The 19391-nt window shown below is 44.7% G+C and overlaps 1 protein-coding gene across 4 annotated transcripts in view; it reads left to right on the forward strand.

Moving 5' to 3' along the window:
* Positions 1-19391, forward strand: part of rxraa (retinoid X receptor, alpha a) — a 105119-nt gene that overhangs the window by 12008 nt on the left and 73720 nt on the right. For all 4 annotated transcript variants that reach the window (XM_069705212.1, XM_069705227.1, XM_069705221.1 and 1 more), the window contains exon 2: positions 14828-14941. In XM_069705212.1, the coding sequence (XP_069561313.1) occupies positions 14828-14941 (114 nt within the window). The remainder of the gene's footprint in view (positions 1-14827; positions 14942-19391) is intronic.

A 19391-nucleotide genomic window follows, 5' to 3' on the forward strand; every position in this document is an offset into this window, starting at 1 on the left:
CGAGCGCCTTCTGCCTCACCTGGGCGAGGCTCCTCGTGGGTCGGCGGAGCTGACAGGCAGGTAGCTTACTCGGAGCGCAGAGGTACATGCTAATGCGCGCGACGTGGCTGATCAAAAGAGATGCATCACAGGTCCTCCCTCTGATGGGCTCGCTGATGCCGGCCTCCCCTGAGAGCTACAGTATGCACAGGCGGTGATCAGAGGGAGGAAGGAAAGGAGGACGGGGGGTGGGGGGGGGGGCATGGAGGGAGGACGGGAAGAAAGACACGGACGGGGGAGACGTGCCGGTGAACGAGAAAAGATAAAGGCAGAAGGAATATAAAGCAGTTTTGTCCTGAATCGATACGGATTTACTGACTGAACACTTCAATAATTTGCCCGACGAATGCTCGGAGCCTCCGTGTGTTTCGGCCTCAGATATTAGAGGAATAATTTGTCACAGCTGTTGCGCAGCATCTCGCTCGGCCCGTTTCTCATGAAGGTTGTTTCCTTCATTATCTGCTTATCTTAAAGAGGCGGCAACTATTCCTACAATCATCTCTCTTTCTGTGAGGACACTGAGCTTTCTTTTCTTCTTTTCTTCCCCCCATGTAGCTCTGCAGTTGGCCTACATCTTTCTGCCTGGCTGAGCTGGCAAGTTTCACTCTCCTTTCTAGGAATGCTGATGGTGATGATACAGTTGACTGTGTGTCTGTGTGATGTGAGATTATTTGTCTGCCAGAACAGTGTGAGCCGAAAGAAAGAAAGAAAGAAAGAAAGAAAGAAAGAAAGAAAGAAAGAAAGAAAGAAAGAAAGAAAGAAAGAAAGAAAGAAAGAAAATCGGATTTTTAAATTTTTTTTTTTTTTTTTATAACAACACAAACATTGAGCTCAAAATTAGATTATTGAAAAACTGTTTGCGGCCGAAACTTTTTAGCTTTTTTTTGTAAATGACTTTTTCCTGGTAGAGTATCAGCAGCTTGCTTTCCTTCCTTTTCATTGCAACCTCAATAAAAACTCATTTTCACAAAATTGTGATTTTTAATTTTTTTTAATTATTTTTTTCCCCTATCAATTCCAGAAACATCACTGTAGATAAAAGAAGCGCAGCAATATTGGTAATTTGTATTTCCGTTATCGATATCACTTTACAGTGGTAGAAAAAAAAAAGAAAAAGAGAAACAAACGTGATCGATTCTCACCTTTTGAGAAGCTGCTTATATTTGGATATTTTTTTTTCCTGAGTAGATTTTGAACAATTAAATGAATTATCAAATTAGCCGGTGTATCATTTCCTGTCCGTCGCCTGTTAAATAAATTGTTCCGGCTCTCGCAGAAACACGCACTGACACAGAAATGAACAAACGCGGTCACGGTTTGATGATTTCATATCATTTACATGCAGGATTTGTTCCTGGGATCAGATTATGACAGTGCGGTTCATGCTTTATTTAAAAATTACAATCTGACAGCCCGACGGCCGTGTAATCCACGCGACCTCGACGTCCGGCCACGCTGGGAAACGTCCCGGCCCGTGCCTCCAGGTCACGGTGTACGCAGCGCAGCGCGCCGACTCCGCTCTGGCTCGCCCACTTGCCCGTCCTTTGATCCAAATTAACTCGGCTGCTTTGGACTCTTACTTTTTGAGACGGGGCGCCGTTGCTCGGCTCTAAACCGATCTGACGGTCTTGTCTCTCCTGGTCAGTGATTGTGACTTGAGATGAGAGGTTTTTTTTTACCCTGCGAGGCAGATTTAGTATTGTTGGAGCGGCCTCTTGCTTCGCTGGCTCATCACATCTCGCGGCGTCTGCAGGTAGACGTGCGGTGATGTCATCTCTGGCATTTCAGTAGCCCTCCAAAAGTTCCTCGCCCCTTTGACCCGGACCTCCCGACGGCATCAAAGTATACTGGATTCTTATCGCTGTGGCTTTTTTTTTTTTTTTTTTTTTTTTTTTTTTTTTTTTTTTTTTTTTTAATATGCTTAAGAGGACCAGCGCTCTCACTCCAAGTCTACGCAGTAAAACTTCAAATAAATCTCTTTATGTTAACCAGCTGTTTAACTTTTGCATCATAAATGCTTCTAATGAATAATAAAGTTAAATCATTGTTTACATTTGAGATTTTGTAACGGTCATTAACCTTAAATTGAGCGACTGTACACACAGAGCAGTGGAAACGGGAGCAATAATCAGGTATCGTATTGTAGTTGCATTCAAGGAAATTTTTTTTTTGTTTCCATTTCATTATCACTGCCACAACTCAAACATGCTTTTGGCAACTAAACTGTGAAGACTTGTTAGCCAAGATGTCTGATCACTCCTGTGATTTGTTTAATATAGAAGATTTCATTGGGAAGAGTTATGCCCGATACAAAAAACTACTCTTTTTAAAATCCATGTCCACAGTTGCAAGACTTTAATAGATGCTACTAAATAATAACTTGCAGAAAATGCGAAGTTTAGGCATCAGTTCCGTTACGTGAACACGCATACAGTAGCACAGGGGATATTCATGTCATACCAGATTCACGGAGGCATCGGGTCCTCGGTGTCGTCAGTGATTTGAGCCGCCTGGTTTTGGCGGCGTTGTGCCGGTGACCCCGCGAGGCCGAGGGTCAAACCCATCGTAAGAAAGAGTCACATGTGGGTCTGGGACATCGGCGGCATCACGTGACACTGATTGCCTCCGGTGGGGGATCTCCAGGTGGACTTCACTTATTGAAATTATGCTAAACTGGAAGCAGATTTCAATGCAGTTAACCAGCTCAATCTCGCTCTCGCTCTCACTCACTCTCTCGCTCTCACTCACTCACTCACTCACTCATTCTCTCTCTCTCTCTCACTCACTCTCTCACTCACACACACACACACACCCACACACACACATTTCCTCTGCGTGTCGCCCTGCTGTCGACTGACCACAGATATGAATGACTGATTGGTATTGCACATGCGGGGCTCCAGGGGATTGACTGAGTTCATGAATCAGCTTAGCCTGTAGTACTGTGCTTGATTGGCAGCTGTAGTTTCCTGGTTGGATGCAGCAGGGTGGATGGAGATGGGGCACCAGTAGCATCTGACATCTCACAACACGTCACCCTGCATTACTAATGTGTGTGCATCTCAGTCACACATTCAATAGTCCACTTAGACGGAGCTACGAGTCACTAATACGTGCGTCAGTCAGAACTGCCTCATTTTGAGCCATCTAGTAAAATACTAACTCTTAATTGTTGTTGTTGACTGATTTTACTAACAATATCCACATTTGTTGTGCTTATTTGCTTACGTCCCTCGTATCAGGACACACGTTCACACGCTCCCGGTGTCCGGACATGATGGCACACTTTTGCTGTCACTGTGTAAGGAGTTAAAATATGTGACATCTTTTTTTTCTTCTCTCTTCTCATCTCACTGTCCTTTGCATTTCCCCGGGATAATGGGCAGTGTATGTTACAGCCATTAGCCTGTCACAAAGGCGCTGTCTCGCGCTGGAACCGTGTCCTCTCCTGTTATGATCATTTTCATGCTATCTCGGGGTCTCGCTTTGTTTCCCGTCTCAGAAGGGAACGGCTCGCTCAAGTCTTTAATGCTCTGTTTTTGTGCCCGCTGAAAAGCCCTCGCTTCCAACCGGCGACGCAGCGTAGCCGAGCCTCATCCCCCATGGAAGAGAAATAATTTATAAAATGAAATCTACATTTGTTGTGTAAATGGCCACATGCTGTAGGATATTTAATCCCGCCTGCAGTCGATCCCAGTCATGTGACTTGACCCAGTTTTGAATGCCTCCCTCTGCCTGCGTCTCCTCTTTTTTTTTTTTTTTCCCTCTCTTCTATTCTCTTGTTCACTCTTTCTGGCGCTCTCCTGTTCTTCCTCTATCTGTCGTTCACTTATTTTTCCTTTTTTTTTCTTTCTCTTTTCCATCCTTCTCCCTTTTGTTCGCCCCCATGTTGGCTGCTGTCCTTTTTTTTTTTTTTTTTTTTTTTTTTTTTAAAGTTGATCCAAGGATTTGTCTTTTTCCTCTTGATGTGTTAATATCTTTAACGATGTGGCCAATAATGTTGTCTTTGATGAAGTGCTGAAACAAAGTTTTAAAATGAGGCATATCTGTCAAGCGAAGGACATCAGACTCCGTGACAGCAGAATATGGGTCGGCACTGATCTCGTGCGTCATCTCCTCATCCTTGACACGGACGCGATTTGTACCCACAAAAAGAAAACAAGAGGGTTTTTTTTTTTTCTTTTTTTTTTTTCTAGCTTCCCAGGTTTGACTTTGTTCTGGTGAAGTTCACCTTGTCAGAGTCAACGGTTTGAATCTCGTGGTATAAAAATGAAACATAATTCAGGAGCATGATTCTGACTTCATGCTTCCGTCCCGGCGCCGGTTTACACCGCGGCGTCCTTGTTTTGAATTTTAGTGCAAACTTGCAGTCGTGCAGTTCGGCATACATCGCAGTAAAGCTGTAAAGCGGCTCGGCAAATTGTCCGAAGCCACATGTCGCCATCCCGTGTGCCCGTGAAGAGAAATGGAACGGGAGGGCGTGTTTCCACTTTCGTAGTTGAAGTAGAGGACAGGATAGATGGATAAAGGGATGCGTGTCTGGATGGACGTCTCTGTTAGAGCAGCTGCAGCGTGCTCGGCACACCCTCGAGTGGAACGATTCGGTCGCCTCTTGGAATGCGCGGCATGTATCCATTCCTGAAGAGCACAGGAGATCACTCAGCCTTTGGAATAATACTGTAACCCATAACAAGCCTCAGCTGTTTTATTCCCTCCAACGAGCACCGCACGCTCTGCATTTCAGTCATTTCTGCACATTTCATGTTTGTCGTCACGCCGGCTCCTTTTGACGCCGCCTCGCAGGTGGTTTACAGGCTATTATATTACGTCTCTGCAAATATGAATCGATAATGGAGCCTGGTGGATGTCGAGGCTGCTTCTGAACAAATAACAGGGAAAGTCACTTGTTTTTTTTTTTTTCATCTGAAGCACACAGGACATGAATCACACAGCAGAGCTGTATGCAAGGTGTTATATTAACTGCTCGTGGCTGGACAGTCACACTACCGTCACACTTCTTCCCTCCTGAATGGCATCCCAGTGATTGAAAATAAATGACAGCGGGAATGATTATTCCTGTCGAAGCATTCCTTTAGATAAAACTCATAACGTTTAATGAAAGTCTGTTATCATGAACCCATTTTGCAGGATCGGCCCATTTAAGAGTAATTATTATACCGCCGACTTTAAAGGCTCAGAAAGGTTCGGCTCCTTGCACTGTTGCATCATTTTTACATAACGTGCAGAACGAGCCAAAGAGCCAAGTTGAGAACCTCAGTCAGAGTTTTTCATGGACCTTTCGAAAGTCTTTGCTAAAGATCCAAAGATTAATGATTTGGCCTTTGCTTTTCCAAACACGGGGTCATATTAGCGCATTAATCGGCTATGGGATTTATTTCTGGCTTTAAGCTCTCCTTATTATATCGGCCTTTGGAAATCCACTCAGTCGACCTCTGGCCATGAATATGTGACTGTGGTGATTGTAAGGACAGAAGCTGCGGAGAAAGGGATAAAGATACAGCATCGTATTTTTTTTTCTACTCGGCGTGTGCTCACTTCAGCCTCACACAAATAGAAATCATTTCTTCTCTTGCTGAATGTCATTTTTAAATGGCGTGCTTGCAGCTTACTGTAGATGCCAGCTCCTTCTCGAGGTGCAGCGGTCTTAAGCCATGTCATTAATAAGGACCCTAAAACACCGAAGCTTGAAGGTTTACTGGGGGGACAGAGACCTGTTGTCTCCATTTGTTCTCTTGGCCCAAACTCTTCGTTCCAAAACTTGACTTCTGTCTGAAAGCACAGTTCTGCTGTCCAGCTTGGCCCTCTGAGAAGTGCTGATACTGAACCAGAGGTGTGCGCTTCACGACCAGTTGAATATAGATTTGAAGTCCCAGGCAGGGTTATGGCAACGTCTTCCCCCTCCGGGGTCCTCCGCTCCCTCGTGGAGCTTTACAGTCAACAAGCTGTGATCAACATTACTGGTTTTAAAATCTCCGTTCATATTTAATGTCTCCGACTCAAAGAGGCATTTTAGCCAAAGAGTGCACTTAATCCCAGTTTTTAAATCTGTCCTGCAACCACTCTTGTCTTGTGTAATTCTTAGTCTTCTCTGTTATGAATTTCACTGTTGTTTTTCTTTTCTTTTCTTCTTATTGTTCTAGTTTTCAGTGCACACCCATGCAGAGCAGCTGCAGCTCCAGATGTTTTTGTTTCAGGTTTTGCATCATGTACCACTTCATATTAATATGTCTCACGTAAAAGGCTCAAACATACCGTTTCCCATGATATATTTTATATTTTTTTTTTTTAATATACTTTTACAAAAATGATTACGTTTTTATTATTCACCAGTGTCTCAAAACACATCCGAATCACTTTGTGTTTTCATAACAAATGTTAACATTTACCCAAGCAATTTATTAATCAGAAGTACTGAACATTTTCTGGCTCTAGCTACTTTAAATATGAGGACGTGCCGCAGCTTCTCTATTTTATATCGTTATAAATTAAAAATCTTGGCATCTTCGACTGTTAATAATTTTCATTTTTCACAATCCTGTAAAACCAGCCATGCGCGTCTTGTATCATCGGTCATTTCAGAAGTAAAAGCTTCTTCCACAAGAGGACAGAAACCTGTAAACAAAGACATGAAGACACCTGTGTGTTTCACTGTAGGTCACGGGTCAATATTTGGGTGTGCCACGTCAGCTTGAGAGAAACGGGAGGGGGGGAAAGGGGGTCCGGAGAAAGCTGAATAATGCAGATGCAAATGCAAGTCTTGACTTTAGTGTGTGTGTGTGTGTGTGTGTGTGTGTGTGTGTGTGTGTGTGTGTGTGTGTGTGTGTGTGTGTGTGTGTGTGTGTGTGTGTGTGTGTGTGTGTGTCAACCTTGATTGGTGAGTCTGGGTCAGAGTTCTAGAACATATTGTTTAGAAGAGATGAATAGATGACGTGGGTGGCAGCACAAGTCTTTCCTTCTGTTGTGTCCTTGGGCGTTTGTACAGGTTTACATCGTCGGTAGGTGGATTGAAGCTGCACGAGGCCGCGGCGGCGGGAGGAGGTTAACGGGGGACGGAAGCGTGGGCTTGTGGAGCCAAATTAGCCGGCTAACGGGAAGCGTGCCCCGGGACCTCCCACCGGGACTCGGGCGGCGAGCGGGCGCACGGGTCGCCACGGCGCACCGCACCTCGCCGTCTACCGCCCGGCGCCTCCCCTCCTCCGCAGCTCCCCGCCGCCGTTGATGCATTCGGTTCGGAATATTCACCTCCGTACTGCGAAGCCGAGCGTCATTTTAACATTAGTTGCTGGAGGTCATTTTCTTTGATCGCTCCAAAACGTCAACTGCGATCAAGGAAAATGGAGGCCGTGAACTAAGGCCAGAACCGTGTCCAATTGCAGCCATCAATCAAGACTAAAAGTTGCGCTTTTGACGCAAGTTTGAAGCTGTGCAGACCGAGGTGAATCCTCCAAAATATTGGACCTGGGATCCATTAGAGGAAGCACATAAAACCAAGTTTTATCTCTCCCTTTCTGGTGGTGATATTTCACAATTTAGAAAAGGGCCAGTGTGCGCTCTGCCAAAGGGCTGCTGGTGTGGGCAGATAGTCCGTCATATGAACGGCTACTGTAAAGATCAGTGGAGGGATAGTGGATCTTTTTAAATACTTCCTTGTGTGTCGCCGGGTGAAAGGAGCTTCTTTTCCTCCTCGCAGCTTCCAATCGAGTCCAATCACACAAATTGGATTAGAGTCATTTGCCCAAGGAGCTGCTCCGGCCGCTGGGCTGCGGCGAGGCCCTCGTTCCCCTATTTGCCCTGGAGAAAGGTTGACATACAGGAGTAGTTTTTGAACCAGCCCCTTCTTTTCTTCCCCTCTAACCTCATTCACTACGCTCTTCTTCTTCTCCCCCCCCTCCCCTCCTCTCCCCGTTCTGCTCACGAATGGCCCAAATCACGTCGCGGCGACTGAGACAAACCACTGTTGTAAATGCTCAGGGACCTCTGCTATGGCGTCATCTCTGCTGAACACCATTGCGCCGCAATGTTTTATGCAATCCTATACCCGGCGGGGAAGGAGGTGAACCGGAGAGACGGGCTAAAACGTGGGCGCTGGCAAATTCCACCCGTCTGTCACTTCAACGTTTAAGAAGTCCCAGAGCTGTTGCGCTACGTATGCAGGTGGTGCAGCATGTCTGGGGCCAATCAGGTTTGGTTTTGGCTCGGTGTGCGTGTCAGAAAACTGGAGATAAGAAAGACTACGAAATTAAGCAACCTGCAGAAGAGAGCGAGTCGGTTATTTACACCCAGACTTGGAACAGAATTGGATGCCTTTGTGGGCGGAGCTTTACCAGGGGCGTGTTTTGGCACAATCACACATGTTGTTTCAGGATGTGGGTACATTTGACAAAGAATCTTGACAGAGTCATGTTTTCCTTTTTTCTGCAGAGAAGCTCACAAGACGAGGTTGTGTAGATCCACAAAGCTGTGTTTAGGTACAACAATATCTTACTGCAGTCCAGTCGTGTCTCTGTTTGTTTTGAGTCTTCTGCTGCCGTTAACACACAAAAAACAGTGAAATGTCACTTTTCACATGGTGTTTTGCTTGATGTTGCTCAGAGTTGACTAAAGTTCAGCTTTCATTGTCACCGAGTCAAAAACAACAACTCCACCTTTAAATCAATCAAATTAAGATTTGATTTTAATCAACATTACAAAGATCACAAATTTACATTTTAGATTTAAAAATCATCATCTCTAGCTTTTTATCTGATCACTAAATTGAGATTTAGTCCATCAGTCGGTCTTAGAGGTGTAAAAAAAAAGAGCTTTCGGAACTAGAAAGATAGCTGGGACATGTGCTTCTCAGTAATAACAGTCCTGAACGCTTTTACAAAGGTCACTTCTACCTTTCCTACAGATGCCTCACAGCTTCGAATGCCACACCAAGGCAACTGCCAGTTTCATTATCTTGAGACTGTGTGAAAGTGCAGACTCAGTTTCAGACAAAGTAGAAAGCCATGTTTCTTTTCTCTCTCTCTCTTTTTTTTTTCTTTTTTTTAAAGAGCCGTTACAGAAAGGTGCTCTTGTTCATTTCAAAAGCGCCTCAGTTTAGGTCTCACAAAACACAGTCGCTTAATAAGTCATTCAATAAAGCTGTCCTGTTAACTTTTTATTGCCCGTCCAGACCTAAACAGCAGTTGGTTTTGTGACTCGCAACTAAAAAAAAAACAATAAAAAAAAAACACAAATGAAAGTTTCAGATTTTAGACACTTTTGTTTTCCAGTAAAGCGAGGACTATTGATAGTATCAACTTCCTTATCGTTTTGTCAAAAGAAGTTTTGCAACAAGCGATTCGGTTTGTTGTGACTGAACTCGAAAATTTAGTCTCGCAGCCAAGGTCTTCATACGTATACGTTTCTGCAGATTTTGTCTAACCCTTCTGTTGGGGCTAAGAAGAAGCTGTCAGGTTACTGATGTCGCCCTCATCATCCAAGACGGAACGAATCGTAACTCCTAAGAACCTGCAGCCCTGAAGAAATGCGTTTAAAAGCCTTCAGGTTTCTCTGCTTGCAAGCCGTGCCGGGGACATCTTGCTTTAGGTTTATCAAATATTTAGGATGGAATATTCTATACCTTCCAAAGCTGCCTTTGGTCACCTGAGGGGGTCAGCTTATGTCCCGGGATTCACCGGAACTACCGTGTCCAGTTTACTCAGGAACCCTCAAGGTCTCCGTTCGGAGGTCTAAACTGCGGTAGAGTTTCAACCCGAAAGGTGTGAAATGAAGACGGATGCTGTAGTTAGTAAACCATGTGGAAGCAACAACAAAAGAAAATGTGTAAAATATATCAAAGCTATTATTCCAACAAGTATATTACTAGGATCAGCATGTAGGGATTGCCTCCAGTGATCTTTGAGGTTTGCTTTGGTGTCCTGATAGATCTGCTCAGGCTTCGCTCCGGTTGAGATAAATAGGAGCTTCGAGGCATGTTTAAAAATGGCTTCTTTTTTTTTTCTCTTTTTTTTCCTTCAATATGTATATCATGCAGGGAGGAGGAATACAGTTTGCTGATGAAGCAGATATGGATGCTTTCTATGCCGATGATCAGGATGAGAGAGCGATACGGCACTCGGATGATTTTTTTTTTTGAAATTTTTTTTGGACTATTAGCCGAAGAGTCCTGCTCCTCACAGGGAGGTCGCTCAACTGTTGTATCAGCACGTGGACTTTGTCAGAGTGGTAACTGTTGGTGACGTAAGAGTCATCCTTGATGCCCGTTAGGGCTGCAGCAATTATTTCCCCCAAAAACACTCATCATGAGGTTCTTGAGCTGAAGGTGAAGCCTTCGATTTTGCTTGTTTTTCTTTGTCCAAAAGTAATTGTAAAACATAAAAAGCAGAAGAAGACACTCAAAACAGAAAATGGATGGAACTTTTGGCTGAAATGGAAAATCCAATAAAATAGATATCTCAAGAACATGTGGACGAACACATGACAAACACAATTGAGTCCTCAAGGCTGATGTAGAAGCCAGGCATGAAGAGATTGTGTGTGTGTGTGTGTGTGTGTGTGTGTGTGTGTGTGTGTGTGTGTGTGTGTGTGTGTGTGTGTGTGTGTGTGTGTGTGTGTGTGTGTGTGTGTGTGTGTGTGTGGTGCAGTCTTTCTAACACAGGTTTCCTCACATGGCGCTCTGAGGCTTGCTCTCGTGTGTGTATATATTATGGCTGAAGGTGAAAGGCATTCACGATGGTAACCGTAGCGACCCTAACCCCCACTGGTCCGTCCTTATCCCCCGGAGTCCAATGAGGGAAGAGCTTTTTTTTTTTTTTTTTTTTTTATTGTACCTGGGAGATGCCTTAAGGGCCCAATGAACTTTGACCTTGGGCTTGATCACCCTGGCAACACTGGACAGAGACAACTGTTCCGCTTTGGGAGAACTCGGCTGCAATCCCTTAAACTCTCATTAATGCTTGAATGAATTTGATTCAAAAGACTTTGAGTTTGTGAGATATTGTAAAGTCCGGAGGGCCATTCACGGATGGATCTGTGGTAAATGAGAAATGTCTGTTAATGAAAATGCTTCCACTCCGTTCTTATCAGTGGGTTTTGTTGCGGTGGCACATTTACACCTCTCAGTTTCATTAGATCCTTGTCATTAGGCCTTTCTTTTATTAGCCATATATCAATAAAAAGCCCTTCTTTCATTAGCAGAACATCTCAAAGGGCTGCCTTCATTAGCACACGGTTGGAAATGCCGGATGCGATTTCATTAGCGGCCCATCTTTAATGAGGAAACCCCCAGCGTGTTTACATTGCTGCGACCCCACCAACCCCCCCCCCTCCCCCCAACCCCACCCCACCCGCGATCGCTGCTGAGGATAACGCTGATCGGCCGTCGGTGGGGAGGAAGGTTTGAGCTCGTCCCCCCGAAAGATTGGATCACGCACCTATCAAACCCAGTGAGATCGTCGATGCTCGGAGGAGCAGAGCGAGATCAAACATTCCAGTAATCAAGGTCCCGCTGAAAGCGTGTGAGCTCAGCCATAATGATGCAGGGTGCGTTGGAGAGGGGATTTAATGACGGGACGTGTACCAACCTTGCCACTCATGACAGCAGATCCTCAACCTGCACACACACGTCCGCGCGCTTTCATCATTCTACTTCAAGGCCTGGAAAGCGAAGCCCTTCACTGAACATGATTTACCATGCCAACAGGACTGTTGGGGTTTTTTTTTTTTTTCTTCAAATATTTGTACAGCTGTCAGCTAACTGAATGTTTCATGATGATTTTTCTTTTGTAATTACAATTCTTGGAAATTGTACATTTTTGAACCGGAGTTGACGATAATTAGCAAATTACGAGTGTTATATCAGTTCAAGCAGACTATTTATTTATTTGTTTGAAAAGTTCTGAGATCGGGTTCAAACTATTTTGTCCCATTTTCTTGCTCTCCCTTCAAGCTTTAGGTGAAATTCCAACCCCATACTTTAGCAGTACTCTGTCCCGTGGGAACGTTATTCCAGTGGATGGCTTGCAGTGGAGGAATTTTTTTGGAGGGTTGGAGGGTTGGGGGGTTGGAGGGGGTTGGGGGTTGGTGGTTGGGGGATGGGAGATGCTGTCTCTATAGTTTATTCCTGATTTTGGAAACGTGCAACTCGACCGGGAGGCAAAGCTCATATGTTACTGCCTTAATGTTCGGTGACACCGCTGTGAGCTCTGTAGCATGTGTCATTGTTTTGCCCTTTAAACCCATTTGTACAACCAGGAATGTGCTGTGTTCTCGGACAATTGATTGATTCGATAAAGATGGTGGAAATATGTCTGTGTAGTCTGACTTCTCATCTGATTTCCAAGACTTTTTTTTTTCTTCCCCCTCTCTATTGAAGCACTGGAAATCAGTGCTTTGAGGTCAAGTACATTTTCTGGCATCCTTTTAATAAAAACAATTGAATGGCTGATTGATTTTGAAGTCCTTTTGTTAAGCTATTTGTCTCAAAGCCTTGGAAGAGAAGGCAAATGTAGCATTTAATCCATCTGTCCTCCATAGTTTACAGTTGAGTATGCTTTATCTGGAATTTATCAAGTTTGTCGAGACATTAAAGTCAGTTTTTTTTTTTTTTTTTTTTATGTCAACACTTGTTTTAGTCTTTTTTTTTTTTTTTTTTTTTCAAATGTCTGCATGCCATTCTGGATCTGGATTATATTAAGTGTCTGTATGCCTGACGCAATATTCAATAACTCATGTTCTTATATTAGGGAGATGACAGGAAGAATGACAGACTTCTCTTAATTTGGCAGATCGTATTAAACAGATCTCAACTGATAGATGACATCTCAGCAAAGAATAAAAACATTTCTGAGTGTATTTGGGGCGAACTAATCTTATTAGAGTGAGAACACATTTAAAACTTATTTTGAAACACACACACACACACACACACACACACACACACACACACACACACACACACACACACACACACACACACACACACACACACACACAAAGTCTTGACTGAAGTCAGGTCCACTCTTAAAGCTGTTGTTATGCAGAATCCCCAACATAAATTGTCATTACATCGTCTTCATGCCCTTCCATCACGCCTCTCCTCTCCATGATGACCATAAAACTGGGTTTGAGAGGCTTTGCCGCCATGTAGAGAAGAGATTTTCCAACATCTGATAACGACAATAGCAACATTGTGCTCAGCAAACGATGAGATAAATGACGTGAGGACAGTCGTGTTTACTTGCAGTTCAATGAGGCAGTTAAAAATGCCCTCCTCGTCTCTTTCTTTTAATTCATGATGTTTGGGATGATCTCAGCCTGTCTGTGTTTTTGCTCTCGCTGGTTCAGACTTGCTTTGCCTTCTTCGGTCACTGCTTCATCCATAATACTAATCAAAGCTTTGAAGTATGCATCCAACACGATGGTCCACACACGTCTGCATAACTGCACACGCACGTGGCACAAACGCACACACCCTTATAAGCAGAAAAATATCAGTATCCCAGACAGCCTATCAAGAGGAACTAATTCAATATCCCTTTGCCTGTTTTAAATGTCATTCGCTGAGCTCATCCGGAGTGACATGTTTTTCATGGTGGAAATAAAGGAGCTTTATTAGGCTCAGAACACAGTGACGGGGGAGGAGGGGGGACGCGACGACGACTGCCGCCCTTCATGTTTTGAGAGAAATCCAAAAGGTCCTCATAAGGGTGGAATAAAGTTTGGATTTGCAGAGGTCTTCCGACGCCAATCAGATCCGCATGAGGAACCAAGTCGATTTAAGGCTGACTCAGAAGTGCACACAGAAATTTCCACTTTGGCCAGAAGCTGCAGTGTCAGTCATGAAGTGAAATGTCACCCAAATGCCTCATATTTCCTCATATTAAAATCTATTTAAGGAATAATCAAGAGTCGGAGTTAGTGCCAATCAGTTCTGCACTTGTTTTTAAAAAAAAAAAATTATATCATTTATGAATCGATGTATGCTTCTTTTCAACTTGTCGTTGTATCTGCATACATTTTACATTCTCCATCAATTTGGAATAATATTGGGGTGTTGTAATTCAGGACATATTTCTTAAAAATGTTGCTATTTCTGGGTTATATCCAGGTTAGTTTGTAGCTCGTCCTTGCTGGATGACGTCAGTGACTGGTGAGTGCTTGCCTGGAGGGGGTACAGCCTCCTCAGTTGCCTCATTGTGTCGGATAATGACTTCCCTATTGAAAATGTCCCCCCATGACCCCAGAGACAGACAGTAAGACGGCCTCGTCCAGCCGCCCTCCCTCCCCCCTGAGCCACCCTCTCTGGCATTTTGCCCACACAGAGGCGCTAACCTCAGTCCCGCGCCCGACCGCCCCTTTGCCTTCCTCCAGGTCAGCCTTACCGAGCGTTTGTGCCGGTTCTGGCTCATCTGAACCCGGATACAAACACACAGCTGTCAAGAACAGTAAGCTGGTCCGGTGCCCCCGAAGAGGAGGTCAGGGGGGAAGGTCCAGCTGGCTACAGAGCTGTAAATGTGAGAGGTTGACGGGGTCTGATGGCGGCACAATGCAGGTGGAAGTCTTTTAACCCGTCCCCTCTTCATCGTGAGAGCATCGAACGGACAGCTACTAAAGGCAAATTCAGATTTTTGGCATTTAACCGTATCAGCTGGAGTTGGCGTCTGTTGTTAATCCCTGTGTATCACCCACTTCCTGCAAGGCGTTTTTGCCTCTATTCCTTCTCCACGTTCCCCTTCTTCTTTCCGTCTTTAATGTCTCTTCATCTCTTTCCTTCCAGGGTTCTTGAAGCCCCAGTGCTCGTTGGCTCCTCCCATGCAGCGAGGTCGCTCAGGTGAGGTGTGTTCCTGCTTCAGCGGCGTGTGTCCCCTCCATCAGCGTCGCCTCTCCTCAGGTAACACCGACCGTCGAAACAAACCGGGTCCTAATTGGTTACTTGCGGGTTCTTGGGTCAAATGTTGGGGGAAACGCACTTTTTCCTTTTGTGATCTACCAGGTAAGAAATGTGTATTCTCATCAAGAAGGCGGGTGGACACCACACCCATGACTGAATCAGTTGAATGTTAACGGGAGGATTTTTTTTTTTTTTCGGAGCTGAGGAGCTCTAGCAGTTAATTTTGAGCGCATCTCGTGACCCGATGCTCCTAATGAGACTTTCTCACCATCCAAAAATCCCTTCTCATTTAATTTAATCTGTTTCATGACATCAAAGGCTGATGAAAATTATATTTCTCATAGTGCTCCACTGAAACACATTACTGTTTCTTAACTCGCTTGTTTTTTTTTTTAACAAAAATTAAGACTATAAACCTTAAAGAAACCCCCCCCCCCACCTAAACATGACTTAAGAGTGGAAAGTGTTGCTGGATGCTGCTGCACAAACACGCGTGCACACGCCGCCGCCTCCGGTCAGAGTCTGTTTTTTTTTTCTTCTTATGATTAATGGTGTCTTTGCATGCGGAGGCCCCCGATGACCGACAAGTTAACAGAGGTGCTCTGAGCTCCCCCCCCCCCCCACACTCCCCTTCCTCCCGGCTCCTCAGCCCGCCCTCTCAGGCGAGCGGAGTCTGACATCAGTGGGTCCTCTGAACTAAACTGTCTGGTATGTGGCTAATGAATAAGGGGGGTCCGAGCTGTGCAGAACATGTGGTTAATGCCGATACATTTACCCCTCCATCCATCCCAGAGGCTCGCTCCGGATGCGGCGTCAGAGCGCTGACCAGCTGAGCTGCCTGTCATGTGAGCAGAGCGTGACTTGCGTGGCAGGACAAAGTCACTTGAACATATCGAAATCATGAGATCACGAGAGCGTCTAGTCTACGTGATTCAGAAGGTGGATACTTTTCATAGAAATGGCAGAATCGGAGTGTTTTTGTGTTGTTTTTGAAAAGACGTCTTTGCGCAAAGCCTCAGATATGAATCTTCTTGAGCACATTTCTGTTTTTGGTTATTTATTGTTGTAGAGTGCAGCCTTCTCCTAATCAAAACCAAGTGCTTTTTGTCTTGTTTGAAATTAGACCAGAGTTTAATCTCTGTGTTCCATTTTGTGCTTCACTACAAATTAATCAGGGTCCTTCCTGCTTTGCTTGATTTAATTCATTTCTAGTCTACTTTAAGTGCTCTTTGCTGCATTAGTGGGATTAGTTCGTTAAAGTGCTTCATTGGATTTAAACATTTACAAGTAAATATTATTAAATGTTCTGTTGAAGCAGCCTCCCATGGAATTTTACAATCAGTTTTACCAAACCCAGGATACATTAAGGAAAACACTTCACGTTGAAATGTTCAGATATGTCGAGCCCAAAAAAAGAAAAAGACAAGGCTGTGTATCATAAGTTCTAGATAACAACAAAATCTGATCAATCTACAGTATAATCTAAATTTGATAAGCAGACACAGAATCTGTGCATGTTTCTTTCAGGTCAGCACCAAAACTGCTTGATGTCCCTCTCTACGTCCATTTATATCTGACAGTGAGACGTCCAAAAAAACCCGAAAAAGATACAATCAAATTTACTAATACGGTTACACTGATTCAATCCAGCACGTGTTTCTTTGGCTTGTCAGAGTTTTTATTCCAGTCAAAGTTTATCACTGAAGAATCAAGACACTCAGTCGTCCTGGAAAACTCCAAAGGTCATTCTTTATAAAGAGATGGAATATGAACGTGTCGTATACCGCTATATCACATCTGACAGTGTTGTTGTTAAGTAGACCATGTTAACTACTTGGTGGCAAAGTCAGAGCAGGACATTGAACCTCAACCTGCAGCAGGGACACACTTACTGTCTGCTTTTATTTTTGTTTGATTTTTTTTTTTTATGGCTTTTTAAAGGAAAAAAAAAAAAAAAAAAGTAAAAATCTTCTTTTTCTCAATTAAAGACCATTTATTTTGTTCATGCTTCGGTGAAGGCCCAGTAAGAACCCACTGCCCTCTCTTTCACTGGAAATACTTTTTCATGGACAAGTTTCAGCACGATGAGCTGCACAGTTATTCCACCTACCTCGCCCCCATTTCTGAGTATATCTTTGAGTTATCTTGATTGATTGCAGCATATTTTACTGTCACAGCTTGTGGTGAGGGTGGATGTGTTTCCTGAAAAACCGGGACCATCTGGATTAAAAGTGCAGTCTGTGCTGAAGTATGCCAAGGGTTTTTCCCTCTTTGTGTTGTGGCTATTTTAAGACCTTATAGCACACTAAGTTACGAGTCGCATTTGATTATTTTGTCTCCGACTCAGGGGCGAATGGAGAGGAGCGTCTTTTCTTGTTGCCGTTTCACTACACGGGATGTTTAAGTCGCTCAGTGGTGTGTTTAGCGGCCAACAGCAGAGCGTACCTCCTGGAGAAAGCGAAGTAACTGTTAAGTCACTGCAGCGGAGGGCAGACAGCCGCTCCGGAGTCTGAAGTTTATAGACCCTGTAATAATCATGGGTCTAATTATGGAATGTGTTACTATAAATCCACCAGTGTCCCTAGATTATGTGATTGTCCTCCAATCTCGACGTTCCAGCTGCCCGACTCGAGCCACAATGACAAGCTGGTGTGGGAGGCGTGTAGCGGTGACCAAGCAGGAGGTTTCTGGGAAGGCTGGCGAGCCTCGCCCGGAGGGGAGCCGTATTCAGCGGCAATCCGCTGAACTCCAGGCAGCGCACTGATGTGGCCGGGCTCCGGTTTCAGCGGTTTTACATTGTTTGGCCTTTTAAAAAACAAACTCTTACTGGAAAGGGACCGTGAGAAACGTAGTGTTCAGGACCTCGCGTTTCCAAAGGATCGCTTCAAAAAAAAAAAGCAATCTTTTGCTGTTTTATTTTTTTTTTCTTTTTTTTTTTTTTTTTTTTTTTTTTGAGTAAAAGGAGTCGTGATGGGAAAAATGTTTTTTCTTTTTCTTTTTCTTTTTTGGAATTGTGGTGTATGAGGTGAGAGAGAGGGAAAGCGTAAAAGAGAGACGCCATTGAAAACAGAGCGTTTTTAACAGGGCCATACAATGCAGGCCTTGTGCTGTGATTTGGTCCGTCCTCACCGAGCTGAGCGGAGGAATGGAAAAGATTATCCGCAGGAATGTCTGGGGTGCCCTCAAACAGAGCGGGCCGCGTGACTGGCCAATGGGAGAGAGGCCTGCAGAGCGGCGGGCTAATTTTTTCCTGATGAACTCAGCCGCCTGCTCCACAATGCAGTCTGATTGCCAGGGCTGAACTCACATATGGTCTGTGTTTGGAGGGTCCAAATGACAGGACCAATTCTGCCTGGAGAGAAAAGGAGGGGGGGTGGTGGTGGTGTTGGATGTAGATGATTATTAGTGGCTCTCCCTCTTTTTATTTTTTTTATTTCATTAGCTTTGGATGTGGCTAACTGGTGCACCCGAAAACATATTTGGACTGTCCAACGCAACATGCATCAGGTATACTGGGAGTCATCACTCTTTATTGATTGTGCTCCGTAAGTAGTAATTATACCCAAAGCCAAGCCACATAACTGTTCAGTGCGGTCCCACTTCATTACAGTGCCTCTCTGAATTATCTCACTGCCTCACAAATCCTGCCAATTAATTTGGAACCCGTTTACTATTCAGAGAACTTGGAAAGAGGCTCCGCTGCCCCCTCCACCTCCAACGAGCCAGAGTAAACTGCAGGGAAATGCAAGTGTCAGAGCTCCAGCTCTGTGCAAGTCATGTGTGCTTACTCGCTCATTGTTTTTCTGTGTTGCTTTTTTGCATCGGCACGGCAGCAATAAAGCATGTGGTGGGCCTCCGGAGAGCGGCAGCATGTGTTTGTAGACCTTGTGGTCGCACAGCAGGGTTCGAGACTCGCGGTCGGGGCGGTGGGGTGAAGGAGGCTAGAGAGAGCAGTTCTGGAAAAGGGGTGGGGGGTCGAGTTAAAGTGGCTCCCGGCTCCTCATGTTTCCCATCGCGGGGTCCTGCAGAGGTGAGGAGGGTCACGGAGAGGGAGCTCGTTAGCCTCAGCGTGCTTCGTGCTCCCCGCGCTCTAATTGGCTGGCCGGATTCAACGCTTTCCCTGGCTGCTTCCTGCTAGGTCAGCAGCCAGAGGGGCTGGAGGACACTAGGCTGACATTTATGGGACATGGACTCATTTCTTTGATACACAAACTCCCAACTATCCCTAACCTTTCTCAAGCTGCATGCAGCCAGTCGGTGGTTTTCTTTGTTTAGTTTTTTTGTGGTATGCGGTTGACTTGTGGCCAGAGTTCTGGGATTTGTCATAACTGAGATAAGAACTGCCAAACTGTGTCGTTAATTGGCCGTTTGGATTTAATATTAAACTTATCAGATACCTCGATACGATGGCTGCGCTTCCCAAGACGCACCGCCGCTTTTTAATGTCCAT

This window comes from Brachyistius frenatus, unplaced genomic scaffold, assembly GCF_029030835.1.
Source record: "Brachyistius frenatus isolate BFR_SWC_R1_liver_20210118 unplaced genomic scaffold, ASM2903083v1 Contig_3, whole genome shotgun sequence".
In the NCBI taxonomy this organism is placed as follows: Eukaryota; Metazoa; Chordata; class Actinopteri; family Embiotocidae; genus Brachyistius; species Brachyistius frenatus.